At 43.8% G+C, this 18,611-nt stretch overlaps 1 protein-coding gene across 1 annotated transcript; it reads left to right on the top strand.

The window, feature by feature from the left end:
• Positions 1-431: 431 nt before the first annotated feature.
• On the top strand, positions 432-17,367 carry WFDC1 (WAP four-disulfide core domain 1). Its single transcript, XM_033156817.1, is given in 8 exon segments — positions 432-822; positions 12,418-12,493; positions 12,496-12,612; positions 13,629-13,637; positions 13,640-13,711; positions 15,542-15,682; positions 16,370-16,411; positions 17,275-17,367. Coding segments are annotated over 8 exon segments (642 nt in total). The 5' UTR covers positions 432-696; the 3' UTR covers positions 17,334-17,367.
• Positions 17,368-18,611: the final 1,244 nt, after the last annotated feature.

Here is an 18,611-nt window from a genome sequence, read left to right as displayed (position 1 = left end):
AGAAAAATGCAGGAAAATGCTTATGGATTTTATTGAGGACTTAAAAAAAAATCCATTAGAAAACAGATGCAGAGAACCAAACACAAGATTGGAAAAATGAGAAACTGATCGAAAGAGAAATTGACAGATTTGCCTCTACACTAGTCATGGTGAGGAGCCTTGCCATGGGAAGACTTGAGAGATTTTGCTTGCGCTTGCCCTGCCTATTCCTTGGAGACCTTTAAAAAAACAAAAAACAAAATCAGCTCCCCCCCCCTTCCCTCCTTACAGCAGCTGTCATCTGATCCTCTCCTTCTCTCTGGCTTTGAATGGGCCTCTCTCTCTCTCTAGGAGTGCCAGATGTTGAAACAAAGGTCTAAAAATAATCTTTCCATCTTTCCAGGGAGGTGGGGGGGGGGGCACAGCCGTTGCAGCAGCTGCGAGATCGGACAACCTGATCAAACTTGGGAGCACAAAACTTCTCCGACAACGTTCTCAGACGCAGAGCTCCTACGACCCTCTTTTAGGACTAATAGCTGTGTGTGCTTGCATGAAAGGGGCTGGCTGAGCTGGACTTTTGCCTGACCGAAACCAGCCTCCTCTTTTCTGCTCTAAAGAAATCTGAAGCCAGCCTCGTCCTTGCTGAATTTGGAGTCGGGGAGTTTCTAATCGTTCACGGTGTAAGGAGAAGAGACGGGTCTGTGCGTGTGTGTCAGAATGGGGTGCAGACAGCATTTCTTGGTGGTCACTCTGTGCTTGACGCTTCTCCTATCCCCACATTGCTGCTGTGGGAAAAAGCGCTGGAGGAGAGCCTCACACCTGAAGCTGGCAGAGAAATATGATGTAAGTAGATTTGGCTTGGAAGGTGGAGGGCAGGGAAACCAGAGGTGCGGGCGGAGGGGGGGGAATTGTCTAGTGGAAGAATATGCAGAAGGGCCCTTTTTTAATCCTTAGCTTTTCAGCCTGAAACCCTTGAGAGCCACTGCCAGCCCGTGTAAACAGTACTGAGCTAGATGGATTTAGTGGGCTGACTTAGTGCAAGGCAGCTTCCTGTGTACTGAAGAAGTGTGTTGCATTTGGGGATGGATAATGCATTGGGTCTTCCTTGAAAGTAAAATCAGAGGTGCACAAGCAAAAGAAATGGGGTATCTGTAGAGGTTACCCAGTCATATGCAGAGTAGATCAATGGATTTGGGTCTACTCTATGAGTATTATTTGCCAGGAAACCACATTTCCCCCCTTTTTAAAATCTTGTAAACCACCTCTGCTTCAGTTTCTGCAGCTCTCCTGTATGCAAATAAATGAATAAAGGGGAGAAATAATCTGAAACACAGGGCTAAATAACCAAAAACCAGAAGTTTGATTGGGAATATGCAGACAGGGGGGTAAACTCACACCCTAAAGGTCACTATTCAATTCCAAGGGTCACATAAGACATAATTGGTCTTTTATAACCTGCCTTTCATAAAGATGATCCCAGCACAGGGTAGAAGATACAGATTCCACAAAATTACGTTCTGCTTCTACTTTCAGCTACAGTAATGCTTTATGAATGCCAGTTGCTGGGAACCACAGGAGGAGAGAGGGCTCTTGTGCTCGGGTCCTGCTTACGGGTTTCCCATGGGCATCTGGTTGGCCACTGTGAGAACAGAATGCTGGACTAAAGGGGCCACTGGCCTGATCCAGCAGGGCTCTTATGTTCTTACGTAAAAATAGCCACAAATCATTTTTTAAAGTCTAAGATGGCAGCCTTACCCCTTTTACATGGGAGTAAACCCCATTGAATTTAATGGGATCTATATACATTGTGCAGCTGATTTTACTTTCAAGAACATTTAAAAATAGTGATAATTAAGAGGGACATATGTTTATAATTTTACTAAAAAGCCAGGAAATTATATGAGCAGAGCAGATTCAATGCAGCCATATAAGTGAAAACAAAGTGTAAGGTCAGATGTTGTCTTGAAATGGAATACACATTTCTTTAAATTTACAGTATTAGGGGTTTGCCTCCTCTGGTGATTTTTTGTTTGTTTAATTGGGAATGCTTATATGAAGCATTGATTCTTTTGTGCCTGCGTGTGTGATCAATTGTTTTCAAATTATTGTGATTTACATTCTTCGGGTTGACTGCATCCCTAGTACTTCTCCTCTACAAATCTGTGCTTTTGATGTGACACTAATAAGGATGTCTTGATCATTATATTAACTGAATGAGTATTTATGCATGCTAGGCTGTTCTGATTGCCAGCTAGATGCTGGAATAGATGGGCCTTTAGATGGACCCCAGAAGGGCTCTTCTTACTTTTGGTCTTGCCTTCTGGTGTGTATGTATATTATTCTTATTTTTAAATTGGAGAGAGGGCTCCTGCAGCGACTCTTTTATTTCCTTTGTTTCTAACCCACCTTTCCTCCAAGGAGCTCAATGTGGAATCCATGGTTCTTGCCCTGCTTGCCATTTCATCCACAAACAAGCCTGCAAGGCAGGTTCGAGTGCCAGACTATGATTGGCTCCAGGCCAACTAGTTTCATGGCCCAGTGGGGATTTGAACCCTGATCTCCCAAGCTTCTGGTCTGACCCTCTATAATAAATAGTGGGTGGACATAGCCCAATCCCTGAACGTCACTTTCAATCCCTCATTTGCATGTGCGGACCTGAGTGAGAACTGCAGCAGAATGAACTATATACACACACCCCTAGTGGCCTAGGGTGATAACTTTAATACATAACACTCTAATTTGCCGTCTTCTCTCTCTTCTCTTGCATTCTGGAGATCTCTCTGGATTGTGTGTGTGTGTGTGTATTTAGGAAGCTTGCTGTTACTTGCCTCTCCTCTTCATGGTATTTGCACTTTGGGCAAGCTGCCAATCATACGATATGCTGAGCTGGCAAGGTTCAGGATTCCCCTCCCCTGCTGCCCACCCTCCTGCATGTCGAAGGATCACTGTCTTTGAATACAGTATGTCCCAAGGAGAAATGTAGACAGGTCTTCTCCAGAGGGTGGGCTCGTCGCTGGGACTTGGTTTCACTGTAGGGAATAAGCAGGCCTTTCATAGTATGAAAACTGCAGGGTGGGACGTGCTGGTTGATTTATATGCCCCTTTTTGACCCAAAGGTCTCCAGAGCGGTGAGCTGCACATTAATGCAAAAACTAATAATAATAATAATAATAATAATAATAATAATGCAATGACAGTGCAAGCCTAACTGAGTCTACTTGGAAGTAAATCCTATTACATTCCATGGGTTTGCTCCAGGGAAGTGAGGCTAGACTTGTAACCTAAAGTCAATTATCAGACTCACATAACAATGCATCGGCTCCAAGCATGACATGCACACCCACCCCGCATCCGATTCCCAGAAGTGGGAGGACTCATAGCCACATCCATCCGGATCCACAGTGCACCCTTTCTGTCATTGCTTCCATCAAAGCAGCAAGAGCACTGGAGGTTTCTATGCCTGCAACAGAGAGGCTTGAGAAGATGGGCTTAGGGACATCGGAAGCGGTTGTTCTACTGAGCATTCATCCATCTAGCTCAGAATTCTGGCCCTGACTAGTCAGGCTTTGATACTGCAGAGAGAGGCAGGATAATGACCACAGAGTTGAAAGAAAGTGGCTGGGTAGAGAGAGCCAATCCTAGGTTAGGCCCCATCTACACCATCCCTCCCCCAAAAAATCATTCCACTTTCACCTCCCATGGCTTCACCATTTTATAGATCAAATCGGGGAAAAATAAATACAGTAAATGGACAAAAGTACAAAGATTCACAAAATGTTTAGGGGCATGCGTACCCCTGCGTCCCCCCCAGGAAAAAAAGCACTGGACAGGAGGCCAAGCTGTATTGGGTGGGATTGAGCTTCTTCAGAGAGGAAATCTACTGTAGGTCAGGTGGAAGTCAGAAGGGCCCCCAAGTATTGTTTTAATCGCTGTTTCCTTGAAAGCTCATTTCCTTGAAAGCTCATTTCCTATTATTGTTAGCAGGAACTCTTTAGGATTACTAAGAAAGGAAAGTGATCAAAAGGCAGCAGGGAGGGCTCTCTTTGAAAAAAGAAGGCGTTGAAAGGGGTGATTTCAGGCGGACTTAGGTCAGGGAATTGATTAGTTTTAAAGTCCACTCATAAATTAGATTGGAAGGGAAGGGAATTGTTATTAGTAGACAGGTTCTGCACAATTTCACTCTATGTGGTCCACTAAGTCAAGAACAGACACACTCAGGTCTGAAAGACACTTACTCAGAAGTAGGTGGGAGAATCTGTCAATTTCCATTTCTCGGGTCCCCTCGCCCACCCCCACCCTGAAAAAAAAAATCAAAAACATCTGAATTTCAGTATCTGAATTTCCCTATCAGTTGTGATTTATTATTTTTAAAGGTCCTCTCAAAAATTCACCAGCATTTAGTTGTCATTCCTCCTAATAGACATGCTTCTGTATGCAATTTGTCTAATATGCATGCATTTTGGCAAGTGCTTTTCTCTAATATCCATTTCTGTAAGTCGTTTTTCATTATTATATGGATTTTTATGCACGCTTTTCTCTACTATGCGCATTTTTGCACACGACTCAGCTGGAGAACTTCACTGCAAATTCAGAAATGTGCAAATAAGAATGGCTGTCCTTCAGTTTGCATTATTGTTTTGGGAGCTGTGAATTAAGTAGGTTTATGCTGAAATGCAAGTCAGCAGGTCACAATGGGCTCAATACATATTACTAAGTATATGGTTGGGTAGCTTTTTAAAATTAATAATCCAACAAGAATGATGTAGAGAGTTGCATGAAGTTAGATAACATGTAGATAACATGGATCTGAAAGCATTGCACGAACCACCATCTGTCATACAGATGTGTTCATGGGTCCTTTTTTTTTAGTTTCCACGCCCTACGCCCTACCTGAAACTTTGAGTTCACAGCCAGAATGTGGCTGGCCACTTCTTCAAAGAATTTCATGGATTTGACAACACATTATTATGATCATTCTGTTGAAATGATTTCAAAAAAATGTGCATGTAAAGGGTTGTGAACATGTTAGCATGTTTTATAAATGCCTATACATTTCCACTCCATCATATCTCCCCCCAAAAAACCCACATTACAACACCACACCACACACACACACACACACACACCATTTTATTTGGAGAAGAAAGAGTCAGAAGGCCCACTTTCTACTCAGAACTCAACACAGAGGTCTCTTTTCTAAAACATGAATTCTGTGTGCATGGTTGAACACATGGGAGTTTCTGGTGTTACCTGGAGCAAAGCATTACTGATCCATGTGTTAACCATAATGAAGCAAAGCAGTTTGTCAAACGGTGACCCCCTAGTGGCAGAGTGCAGCAATAACTTTCTTATGGTGGGAGAAATCATACAGAGTGACACCTAGTGGCAGAACATGGTATTAGCCCTCCTATGATAAAGTCACAGGTGGAAATGAGGGTGCTTACCTCCAGATTTATTGATGATAAGGAATGGGAGAAACCTAGCTGGTACTGTAATAACAGACAGATTGAAGATATTCAATACAAAGGAGCAATCCTGGGAGAAACTGAGAAAGGATTAAATTTGCAACTGAATATTTTGGGAACTGCAGGGACCTACAATAAGCTAGAAGTGAACAGACAGGCATCTTCTAGAGGTGTTGTTTGCATAGTGGAACAATGAGGCTTTGTTTCATAAACATAATGGAAATCAGATATAGTTTGTCAATATCATTTATATCATGTACTATGATAAAAATAGAGCTTGGTGTGTCTGTGTATGTTTTTGTGCGTGTAGCTGCATAATCTCAGCCCAGAGGGATGACACGGTGGAGCAGGAACAATGTTAACAGCATGGTAATACATGACAAATAGGCACGGTGCCCAATCCCTCCAGGATTTCCAGTTTACATGTCATCCAGGTGCTACTGAACTGGCAAAGACCCTAGATGTTCTTAGATTAAAAGGATCTGTGAGCAGAGGCGGGTCTACCAGGAGGCAAAAAATGAAATACCTGCCTCAGGGGTGTGGGACAAGGAGCTGGTTGCCATTAAGGTGAGCGATGGAGAGGCTAGATGCAAGAGACTTAGTCTAGATCATGTGTGTGTGTGTGTGTGCGTGCGTGTGCGTGCGTGCACACACACACACACACCTTCCCACATAAAAGTGTTGCCTCCCTCCCCAACCATTATTTGTCCATTAATAGGATAAGAAATTGCATCAGAAAAGTATCAAAGGGAAGACAACATTGCAAAGGGCCACAGGTCGGTGGAAAGTCATCTGCCTTGCATGCAGAAGGTCTTAGGTTTAATCCCCAGCATTTCCAGGTAGGGCTGAGAGAGACCCCTGTTGAAACCCTGAACAACTGTCAGTGTGAAAAATACTGAGCTAAATGGGCAGGTGCTCTGGTTCTATATAAGGCAGCTTCCTACATTCCTGTTACACTGAAATGCTAATTGGTGGGGCTCTGGGGTATTGTTGCTCTTAAGGTAGCCAAGGTGTGTTTGTGAGTATACTTTTTTCTAGCGGTCTGCACTCTTCCTCAACACATCCAAATAAACAAACAAACAAGCCATGCCATTATTGGACAAGGGCAGCCCAGATTTTTTAAGGCTCAGTAGGGAGTGACCCCTGGCTCCTTCTGATCAATGAGTGCCACAGTCAGGTATGTAAGGTATGTCAAATATCTCAGGTAGGCTTTTTGTATTTGACTAGAACTGGTTGGGGGGAGAAAGTGACTGCTGGGCATATGAGACATGGCGGGGGGGGGCAGGAGGGGATCAAGGCCTGTCATCACAAAGAAGAGACAATTAACTTCATTTGTGATATAAACTTGCATGGACTTCTTCTAGGCTCAGCATCTGACTCCATTGTCTGGTTTCAGAATCCACACCACACCAATACTTTTTATCCAAAGAGAGATTTTAAAAAGCATTGGGGGGGGCATTGCAAAGAGTTTGTGCCCCCTTGCAAAAAGTTTATTAGGGCTATTAAACGTTCTTCTTTTTAAACAAATGTACTTCATTTCCACGAGATGTGGGAATGACTGTTAACTTTGATGACTTAAATAGCACTAGAGTTGACACATTCCTGGGAGATTATGAATGGCTATGAGCCATGATTGTTACAGAGGCAAAAGATCTAGAAACGTCTTGGCAAATTTTCAAATGAAAGGGTGGCTTCCATAACCACAACCTAAAGAGACTCAAAAAATTCAGGCAGCTGTGCTGATTTCTATCTTTATACCCCACAAAGAAGAACACATCATAGCATAAAATCCAGATTATTCAGTTTACAGTCCCAGATCAGGGGAATGGACTACCTCAGAAGGTAGTGCGCTCTCCTTCATTGGAGGTTTTGAAATGGGTTTGATTGTCATCTGTTGGGGATTCCTTAGCTGTGTTTCCTGCATTACAGGGGGTTGGGCTGGATGACTCTGGGTGTCCCTTCCAACTCTGCAATTCTATGAGGAGTGAGAAACCTTTTCTGGCAGGCAGGCAGGCCAGATCTTCATCTCTCCACCCTCAGAGGCCCAATCTGACAGGTGGGTGGGGCTGCCCACCTCTCAGTCACCAGGCATCATAGTGATGTCAAGTAATGCAGTACTTGGAAGCCCTGACTTTTGACACCCCAGAGCACAGTGTGGGGCTGTTTGAATCATAGAATCATAGAGTTGGAAGAGACCACAAGGGCCATCCAGTCCAACCCCCTGCCAAGCAGGAAACACCATCAAAGCATTCCTGACATATGGCTGTCAAGCCTCTGCTTAAAGACCTCCAAAGAAGGAGACTCCACCACACTCCTTGGCAGCAAATTCCACTGTCAAACAGCTCTCACTGTCAGGAAGTTCTTCCTAATGTTCGGTCCTGGAGGTTCTTCTAAATATGATACGAAAAGAGAACCAGATTAAAGGAATAAGGGTGGGAGAGAAGGAATACAAGGTACGTGCCTTTGCCGATGACTTAATGTTATCCCTACAAGATCCTGAAAGTAGTGTCCCCAAAGCGTTGGAATTAATCGAGAAGTATGGGCAGGTAGCCGGCTTCAAACTTAACAAACAGAAGACCAAAGTGTTGACTAAAAATATGAAAACAGAACAAATACAAGTGCTGCAAGAATCCACTGGCCTCAGTTTTGCCAAGAAAGTAAAATATCTAGGGATCAATCTCACTGCAAAAAACCTGAACTTGTACAAGGACAACTATGAGAAGCTGTGGACCGAGATAAAAAAGGACTTAGAGATATGGACAAGATTGAAACTTTCACTAATGGGTAGAATAGCTGCTGTGAAGATGAATGTCCTGCCAAGGATGCTGTTTTTATTTCAAGCCATTCCAATTTTAGACAAGTTGGATTGTTTTAAAACATGGCAAAAGGACCTATCAAAATTCTTATGGCAAGGGAAAAAGCCCAGAATTAAATTCAAGATTTTAACGGACTCTAAAGAGAGAGGAGGCTTTGCTCTGCCGGACTTAAGGATTTATTTTGAAGCGGCGGCCTTTTGCTGGCTGAAAGATTGGTTCAAATTGGAAAATACGGATGTTTTAGATTTGGAAGGCTTTGACAACATGTTTGGATGGCACGCTTATCTTTGGTACGACAAGGCCAAGGTCCACAAGACTTTTAAAAATCATATAGTTAGAAAAGCCTTGTATCAGGTTTGGGCGAGATATAAAGACTTGTTAGAGAGAAAGACTCCTAGATGGATTTCACCAGTGGAGGCCAAGGCCTATAAGAGACCCAACATGTCTGCAAGATGGTTAAGATATATAGATATATTGCAGCAGGAAGGTGAATCGTTTAAACTGAAAGGATATGACCAGGTAAAAAGCGAGGTCACCGACTGGCTGCAATATCATCAAATTTATGAGATTTTCAAAGCAGACAAGAAGATTGGTTTTCAAGTTGAAAAATCAAAACTGGAAACAGAGCTAATAGAATCGAATTCAAAAAACCTTTCCAAAATGTATAATTTGCTGCTAGAGTGGCATACGAAAGATGAAATGGTTAAATCAACAATGATAGATTGGGCAAAAGATGTGGGACATAATATTATGTTAGAGGACTGGGAAAGACTGTGGAAGGAAGGTATCCAATTTACAGCTTGTAATAACTTAAGAGAGAACATTATGAAAATGTTATATAGATGGTATCTAACACCAGTTAAAATCGCTAAGATGAATCCGTCAATGACTAACTTGTGTTGGAAATGTAAATCAGTGGAAGGTACCTTTTATCATATGTGGTGGACATGCCCAAGGGTTAAAGCCTTCTGGGATAAGATTTACAATGAACTCAAAAAGGTAATGAAAATTACCTTTAGTAAGAAACCAGAGGCTTTCCTTTTGAGCATGACCAATGAACAGATACCCAGCCAAGACAGAGTATTTTTTATGTATGCCACAACAGCAGCTAGGATTTTATTGGCAAGAAACTGGAAGGGTGAAGAGATCCCAACGGTGGAAGAATGGCAGATGAAGTTAATGGACTTTATGGAGCTTGCTGAACTGACCGCGAGAATCCGAGACCAGAGGGAGGAGAAGGTGTCGAAGGATTGGAAGAAATTTAAGGATTATTTAGTTAATAGTGTAAAATTGAATATCTGAGCAGAATTAGCTGTCGAATAGGCTTAAGCTAGATAAATATAAGTTAAAGTTTTGGTAAGAATTTTATAGTATAAGATATAAATAAGAATGTCTGAAGATTTTGGGAATAGATTAAGAACTATGTTTTAGTAAATGAATCTAAGGACAAATAAGATGGTTATTAGTTATGAAAGTAGATATATAGCTACTTAAAGTATATTTGGATCAACAATGCAGTGGAGGGTGTGGGGGAAGTCCCCCTATGCTTAGAGAAAAAAATAAGAATGAGATAAAGATTAGTGTTTAGACAGGTTTGTATGTGTTTTTCTTATGTTCATTGTGTTGTTGTTTGAGTTGTTTATTGTGTATTGTATTTCGTATTTTCAGTGTATTGTTGTATGCTTTGTTCTCTTTATATATGCATATGGAAAAATAATAAAATCTTATAAAAAAAAAGGAAGTTCTTCCTAATGTTTAGGTGGAATCTTCTTTCTTGTAGTTTGAATCCATTGCTCTGTGTCCGCCCTTTTGCAAACAGCCCCATGCTGTTTTTTTGAACTGCCAGGTTTTTTAAGTTTAAGGAGCAGCACGGGGTTGATAGTGGATCTACACTGATCTGTTTAGTGTTGTTAGAACTATATTAGATATATTGTTCTAAAATGTCACAGCACATACTTGTAAAATGAAGCGTTTCTTACCTTCCCCTCCCCATGAAAATGCTGTTCCCTGCTGCTGGTTGCTCTGCGGCGCCTTCAAGTGTCACATTTTAAGAATGCACTATGAAGGTTAAAAGTTGGACTTCATGTGTCCATATGGTTATCAAAACCATTCCTTAACCCTTCCTTAATGTTAAAAACCATGGCTGTAGGTTCGCCCCAAGGCTGCAAGTGCCCCTTTCCATTAGGGCAGGCTTTCTCGACTTTGGGTCCCCAGATGTTGTTGGACTACAACTCCCACCATCCCTAACATGGCTAGCTAGGGATGATGGGAGTTGTAGTCCAACGACTTCTGGAGAAGTTGAGAAAGGCTGTGATACACGAGGGAAGCAGCCCCCTGTAGGAACGGACCCTCTGCTCATCAGCTGATAGGTGGGGGCTTCAAACCTGCTTACTGCACAGGTCTGCTTTGCCAGCCTGTTCCCTGCACAAAATGCACAGACAAAGCAGATCCTACCAGGATTCAACCCTTTCCTCCGTACCCAGTAGCCGATCTCCCCCTGTGATATCAGCTGAATGGCCTTTATGGAGCAATCTGGACACCCTGGTGAGCCAAGGATTGGCCCAGGGGCTGGATTTCACCTCCTCTGGAGTAGATAATCATGGCATAAAAATAAATACACCTTGGAAAACACATTGAGCTATAACAAAATCTTCAACCGGCTGGTGTGCAGCTTTAGCTTTCGAATAGAGGTGCAAACAATCTTTCACTAGAAACAAAATGCTTCCCACGCCTCCCACATGGAAATTTAAAAGGGTGCGACAAAGGAAGAAGGAAGCGTCGGTTTAAAATGTAGCAAAGTGTAATGGGAAGATGAAGAAAAGTTATTGAAAGCACAATACATGTTAATGGATGGTCCCTAAATGAAGGGCTCTTCATAGCTGTTATCGCTGCCAGTTAGCGCCATCTGCTGGACCATCTGAGTAATGCAGACAACCCTCAAAATCTTAATAGCAGAAGTTAAGGCTGCACAGTTTATTGAGAAATATATGTACACTTCTAATTAAAATGGTTAACAACAACTCAGTTACATTCAGTTGGTAGGTTTGGAAGTAGTTGCAGGGAGAAACATGTAAAATCCTGAACTGGGAAGTTCTACCTTGGATGATTATCTTCAAAAATTAGGAATCCGACCCCCCCCCCCCTGTTTTACAGTCCTCTGTTTGAAGGAGTCCTCTGTTTTAAGGGTTGTTTCAACCAAGTCTGGTTGAAAGATAAAACTTGCTAAGAAGACGAGAACAGGAGCCACAAAGCTCACCTGGACAGAGTCGTCCCTACTTTGGAGAGGTGTATTATATTTCCGTTTTAAATTATAGTCATATTTTTAAATTTATATGTATACCTATACATTAACTAGCACATGCAGTGCAAATCTGTGTCCTCTTTTATCTTTCTTTCTTGGCAATACCCAAGGAGCCACCCTACCCCCTTCTCCAAAGTGTCCCCCTTTTAAGCATGGTGTTTGAACATGAATTTGAGACTCAGTGTGGCTTCCCTGGACTTTCTAGAACTGAAATTATTTTGGAACCAAAACATATACTGTATCTGAATTCCATGATTAATGTGCAACATAAAATATTGATGCATTTTGTTCTAAGGCCATCTCCAGACCGCCTGTATTTTGCAGGAGGGATTCAAGAATATAATAGGAAAATTGAGTTTGTGAATGAATGTGTTCTGTCATCCAAACACAAGAAATCCACTTAAACAAAAATCAGCAATGGGCTTTTGCAGGTGGGAAAGTGATGGGGAAATGCATTGGAAAATGTGGAATGAAAAAATGATGAACAGGAAGCTGTATACCACCCCCCACAAGCAAATCAGGATGAGTGCACAATAGATGATGTCTCCATAATAGTGCCCATCGGGACTGGCAGGTTGGAAAGGAGGAAGATCAACAGTAGGGGGCGCCAGAGCCAATGCTAGCCAAAGCCAATGAGCGGTACAGCCAATTGATTCTAGTTTTGAGACTAGGGAGGAGGAAGTTATCAGGCAGTGCCAAACCCTTGTACTGCTTGTAAGTATGAAATCAGACAGGTGAGGAGTAGCTGGGGTCAGATTGAGGCTGGTGGGGCAGTGCCCTATTTTCCCCAAGTACTCCCTGCAAACAAATCAGAATAAATGCTCAATAAAGACTGGATATGTTCTAATTCTTCTAGGACTATGAGTACCCCCTTCATTCCCATGGAACGCCTTACCAGAAGAACGACCGCTGCCCCCCTCCACCGCAGACGCTGCTGACCGGGCGTGCGAGGTGCCCAGCTGTCGCTCGGACTCCGAGTGCGAGAGACACAAGCGCTGCTGCTACAATGGGTGCATCTATGCTTGCCTGGAGTCAGTGCCCCCACCTCCAGGTATGCCAGCCCATAATATGTCATGCTGGACCAGATGAGGGATGAGAGAGAGAAAGGGTGTTATTGATCTCTAGCATAAAATATTCGATCAGAAGGATACATGGAGGTCTGCCTTTGGCAGATCAAATATGGTAAGTGCTGCTTCCAGGTTCAGCTGCATGGTATCAGAAGAAGGCTGCATTCCCACAATTTATTCCATTTCCCCGGTGTTCCCTAACTGTTAATGTCCACTTTCCCCTGGACAGCTCAGTTGGTTAGAGTGTGGTGCTAATAATGCCAAGGTTGCAGGTTTGATCTCTGTAAGAAGCAGCTACATATTTCCTGCATTGCAGAAGGTAGATGATTGTCATGGTCCCTTCCAGCTCTGTGATTCTATGATCTATGAGGTTTCAAATGACATAAAAGTCACTTCTGGAAATCTGGCAGAACATAGTGGAAGCTTATCACTCGGTTCTATGTTAATTGCTTCCAGAAATATCCATTTGGAAGCCCATTAACCCAGAAAAACATGGGAGTAAGTCCTTTCCTGCTGTTTTCATGGGGGAATAATGTATGTGCAATACAATCAATAAAAAAAAATTAAAAATGGGGTAACAGAAGCACGCGTGTGCTGGAAGGGCGTGGGAGAAGCCACGTTGTCCAATGGTTAACGTTGTTCGTCACCATGTAAATGACCTTAGCATGACCTGAGGTATATTGATCCAAAAGCCACAGTTCTCTAATGCTACAGGTACTGCCATGTGGAAAGCAAGGTTAGAACCAGAACAGAAGCACTAGCATTATAATCAGGAAAACTAGTGCAATGTTCTGCATTTCTGAATGCACCCAGGAAGAAAATACCACCACCACCACCCTGCTTATGAACTTCCCTGGAGTATCCACCTGCCCACTGTCAATTGACAGATCACTGGGCGGCCATCAACCACTGATCCATCGTAGCAAAGCAACCCTTGAGTTCTTCTATTCACTTTTCAGTGCTCTCATTCTTCATAACAATGTCTGGTTTCTGGGAACAGTTTTGGATTGGTGGTTCAGCCCAAGCCACGCTGGCTGGGTGGAAATGGCTGGCTTCTCGACGGACCGGAAGAAGTTTTACAAGGTCAGAAAAATGTGTGCATCATTTGGAAGGTGTCAGAATATTGATAGTGCTCTACAAATATATTTCCCCATTTGGATATAGCATTGTAGGATATGCAAGGATGCAGGTGGGGGGAGGAATTGGCCTGGATTTCATCTTTTGGTCCCCTCTGAGGCTGGTGCTTTTATATCTGTAAGAGATCTGTAGAAAGCAAGATTCTGGGTAAAATGGTCAGACCAGTCTCTTGTTAAGTTAAGGACTCTAGCTAGGCCTGCAAGTATTTCTTTGCATGTCTAAACAGTACAAATACTACTAGCTAGAAATGCTTCCAGGAGACAGGCTTTCTCCCCCTCACCTGTCTGGAGGTGATGCAGTAAACAAGTATAAGAGAACAGACCTGAGCTGGTCTGCTTTGCGGTCTGTGCTGAACCCCAGGCTGTGGCTTTGGGGCACAGACACCTCCACCGCCCGCAAGAAACCTAATGGAGAAGCAAAATCTGTTTTAATACTACGAGCTCTTCCATCTTATGCCAGCTTGTGCATATGTGTAAACAAATAAAATTATCCACCATCTCTGGTGACCCTTCATTCCAAGGAAACCCAAACTGACCTATGTGCTGGAACCCTTGAAATCTCCACTTGGAGATTGGCGTGTGTGTAACAATAGGATGTTGCCTCCATCCAGACCAGTAATGTCTACTCTGACTGGCAGCGGCTTTCCAGAGTCTCAGGCAAAGACTCTGCCTACTCTCTGGTCCTTTTAAGTGGAGACACTCTGACGCTGAGTGAGGGTTCTCTGCTCTGGCTCCCCAGAGAAAGGCAGCAAAAGGTAGCAAACCTGGTCTCTTTTCTAGCATGATTCTCTCTGTGTCTCTTTCCTTCTCTGATGTTGCCAGCTGATCATAAAAAACTGAACTGGCATGCTCTTGTGTTTTAAGCACACTTCAGTTGCAGAAATCATCTCATAAAACTTTTCACAGCACAGAGAGAAACGTGATCACTTGCTAATGCCGACACACTGAGCAGCTGTTAAAAAGCAGAAGAGGCTGGGGCAGGATGAAAGCTGGCAGCCTTGTACTCTTGGGCCAAGGCTTTGGACTTCTTTTGGATAAAACTACTTTAATTCACACAGCCTAATAGGGATGAACAATCAGGGTTATCTAATGACTAGGAAAAACGCCCCCCTCCCCACAAAGCCAATTGATTTGCAACTGTCCCGGGTAGAGATCTGAGTTCAAGGCCCAAGGGAGGAACATTGAAAGACATAGGTAAAGGGACCCCTCAACATTAGGTCCAGTTGCGGACGACTCTGGGGTAGCAGTGCTCATCTTGCTTTATTGGCTGATGGATCCGGCGTACAGCTTCCGGGTCATGTGGCCAGCGTGACTAAGCTGCTTCTGGCAAACAAGAGCAGTGCATGGAAACACTGTTTACCTTCCTGCCAGAGCGGTACCTATTTATCTAATTGCACTTTGACATGCTTTCAAACTGCTAGGTTGGCAGGAGCAGGGACTGAGCAACGGGAGCTCACCCCGTCGCGGGGATTAGAACTGCCGACCTTCTGATCGGCAAGCCCTAGGCTCTGTGGTTTAACCCACAGCGCCACCCGCGTCCCTATTGAAAGACATAGTGGGCCACTAACTGAGCAGTGAGGTTTTGTGGGCACATAACTGTATCCATGTCATGTTCTTGTCACATTTGGGCTGAGAAGGCAACCAGCAAACCAAGCCAGCAGGGAGGATCCTTGACCATGGCTTGGTCAACGCAGCAGCCTCAACACACTAAGCCAGATGGACCTTTGGCCTGGCCTGGTGGGGGCCTTCTCATGTTTCCCCATGACTCTTTCTGCAGCCGAAGCATGCAGCACCACAGAAGATGGAGACGAGCCTCTGCACTGCCCAACAGGATATGAATGCCACATCATTAATCCTGGCAATGCCGCTGAGGGCATTCCCAACAGGGGCCAGTGTATCAAGCTCCGTGGGAACTCTGGTAGGTCTACACCTTCTGGGGGGGGGTCACATGCCCTTGACCTTCTGAGGGTCAAGAGGTGGAACAACAACAAACGTGACTCTTAATTGTGTACAGCAGGGTACATTTATGCCACACACAAATCAGAGGTTTCTATGCACGCACCTATCCATTTTGGCAAGCAGGATTGAAGACACATTCCAGCAAAAGTGCTTGAGAGCACAAATGGGTGGGTGGCCTGGGGGCCACCTGGCCTGAGGTTCCCCACCTCTGATCCACACATAATGTGCGAGTCAGTGCTGATCTGTTCTGATTCTTCTGTACTTCTGGCTTCCAGACACTAGGTGTGACTGTAAGTGTTCTGCAGATCATTGAGAAGGAAAAGCCAACATGGTGCCCTTCAGATTTTTTGGGACTGCAGCTTCCATCATTCCCAGCCAGCATGACCAATATTCAGGGATATTGGGAGTTGTGGTCCACAACTTCTGGAGTCCACTGCATTGGCTACACACTGTTATAGAGGAAACTGGGTAAGCTCCCTATATTGTCCGGAGTTCAGATTTGTTACTGCCTCACTTCGAAAGGGCTGTGCAACATAATGGTTTCAGCAAAGTCAGGAGAACATCCAGCCAGCATGTTGTGGTCAATGCAAGATAGTCATTCCAATTTTACTATCTGGAGCTCATTTTCATTTGTTTTTCTCCCCAGATGGGTGGAATCTAAGGCCTAAATATTACAAGGAATATTTTGGTAAGACTCCACCATTGCGATTTGGATCATGAGAATTTCAGCTTAAATGCATATTGCTGTTTTTTTTGTTTCAAAATGTATATATATTGCTTTTTTGGCCCTGAAAAGTGCCCCCAATAGAATAATTAATGCATAATTAAAGTCAGTTTAAGCACAATTATTTATAAAGAAACCAAGAGCAGAATGAGATAACCCAGACATATTAACAATCATCCAACAGTCCACTTGAACCATCATGAATTCCTTCCTAGGATTCCAAGCCAGTTGCTGGAAATCACAGCCAGGGAGAGGGCTGCTGCTTATGGGGTTCCCAAAGACATGGCCCTATGAGAACAGGTTGCTGGACTAGGTTGGCCTTTGGCCTGATCCAGCAGGCTCTTCTTCATGCATTGCGTGGTTAAACTGTGGAACTCATTCTAGGGGAGGCAGTGATGGCCACTAACTTGGATGGCTTTAAATGAGGATTAGAAAAAATTATGCAGGAGAGGGCTGTCATTGCCTGTTAGTCATGGTAGCTATGCTCTGCCTCCACATATGGAGGCAGCAATGCTTCTGAATACAGTTGTTGGAAACCACAGGGAGAGAGAGGTCTCTTGTGCTCAAATCCTGCTAGGGGGTTTCCCTCAGGCATCTGGCTGGCCACTGTGAGAGCAGGATTCTGGACTGGATGGGCCATTGGCCTGATCCAACAGGGCTCTACATATGTAAACAGCTGCTGTTCTCTTCCTATCCCACTGTCCTGCCCATGAAGCGGGTCTTCACCTTGTAATTCTATAACCCCATTACACCACGATATTCTTGAATGGATTCGCATTCTTAAATGTTCACGTTTAACATCTATTCTGCCCATTGTTGTTTTACAGGAGGCAGTTCCAATAACGTGGTGGGCTACGTCAAACAACAGCAGAAACACCTTGGTTAATTCCGGCAAAGCCTTCGGGGGGGGGATTCTCTCGATAAATGGGGACACGACGTGGAAATGTGCGATGGTGCCTCTGCTTTCTGCTGCAGCTCCCAGGTCTTCCCCACAATCTAAGATCCAGAAGAAACACACGGCACCTTTGAGATGTCATTGCACTAAAGCTCCCATCAAACCCCAGGTAGCCTGGTCAGTGGCCAAGGACCATGGGAGTCATATTCCAATATCTTATTGAGGGCACCACATTAGATACCCTTCTCCTGAATTCCTGGTAGTGCCCTAACATTGTTAGACTCCAACTCCCATCAGCCCTGGCCAGCATGGCCAATAGTCAAGGATGATGGCAGCTGTAGTCCAAGTATATCTGGAGGGTCCATCGCTTTGCTAACCCCTGGCTCCAACCAGTGATAAGACTCAGATAGGAAACCATGTCTTGCAGAGAAATGCTGAATAAACTCCCAGTTATCTGGATCACACTTCCACCTGTCACTTTGCATTGCATTCTTAAAAGCCACTGTATTCTTCTCTGTTTTCTGAGCTTGACCTTTTGCTATTATTCGTATTTCGATAATAGAGTTTATGATTGGCAGTAAAGTCTTCTCATCTGCACACACAAAATAAATGCATCTTGTCCAGGGGAACTGCTCTGTCTATTTATTTCTTTTGGTGTATTTCAAATGGAGCGGCGCTGTATGATATAGGTGAACAGATTTCCATCCAAGTGCCCTTGCCCAGATACCAACTGCTTTGGAAATACAGCTAATCTGCACATGCCAAGTGCATTATCACCATTCTTTCTATTTCCAGTGTCCAGGCTGTGATATCAATATAGGAACAGGTGGTATGGTGTTATGGACTAGGACTAGGAGACCAGAGTTCAAATTCTGCTCACAGGGTGATTGTGGGCCAGTTGAACCTACCTGACAGGGTTGTGAGGATAGGATGGGGAAGGGAGGACTTGAGCTCCTTGGGGGGGAAGGTAGGGCAATAAATGTTAAAATAAATGCAAATTAAATCAGCAGCATTTGCACAGAACAAATAAGTTATCAGCAAGCTTGAAGAAATTCCAGATTTATGTAAACACACACATAACCTTTAGGAAAGGTTGGGGGCGGGAATAATAGCCCAATGAGGACTGAGCATGCTCAGTAGCCTCCATGCTGGTGGACTGTTGGGGCAGGGCAATGAAAAATGGTGGTGAGGAATGGAAGGATGAAATCCTGAACAGCATCATGCCCCGCTGCCACATTTTGTGTCGATGACCTGCTTGCAAATTCAATC

This window comes from Lacerta agilis, chromosome 8, assembly GCF_009819535.1.
Source record: "Lacerta agilis isolate rLacAgi1 chromosome 8, rLacAgi1.pri, whole genome shotgun sequence".
Lineage (NCBI taxonomy): Eukaryota > Metazoa > Chordata > Lepidosauria > Squamata > Lacertidae > Lacerta > Lacerta agilis.
This window is presented reverse-complemented; position numbering and strand designations above follow the sequence as displayed.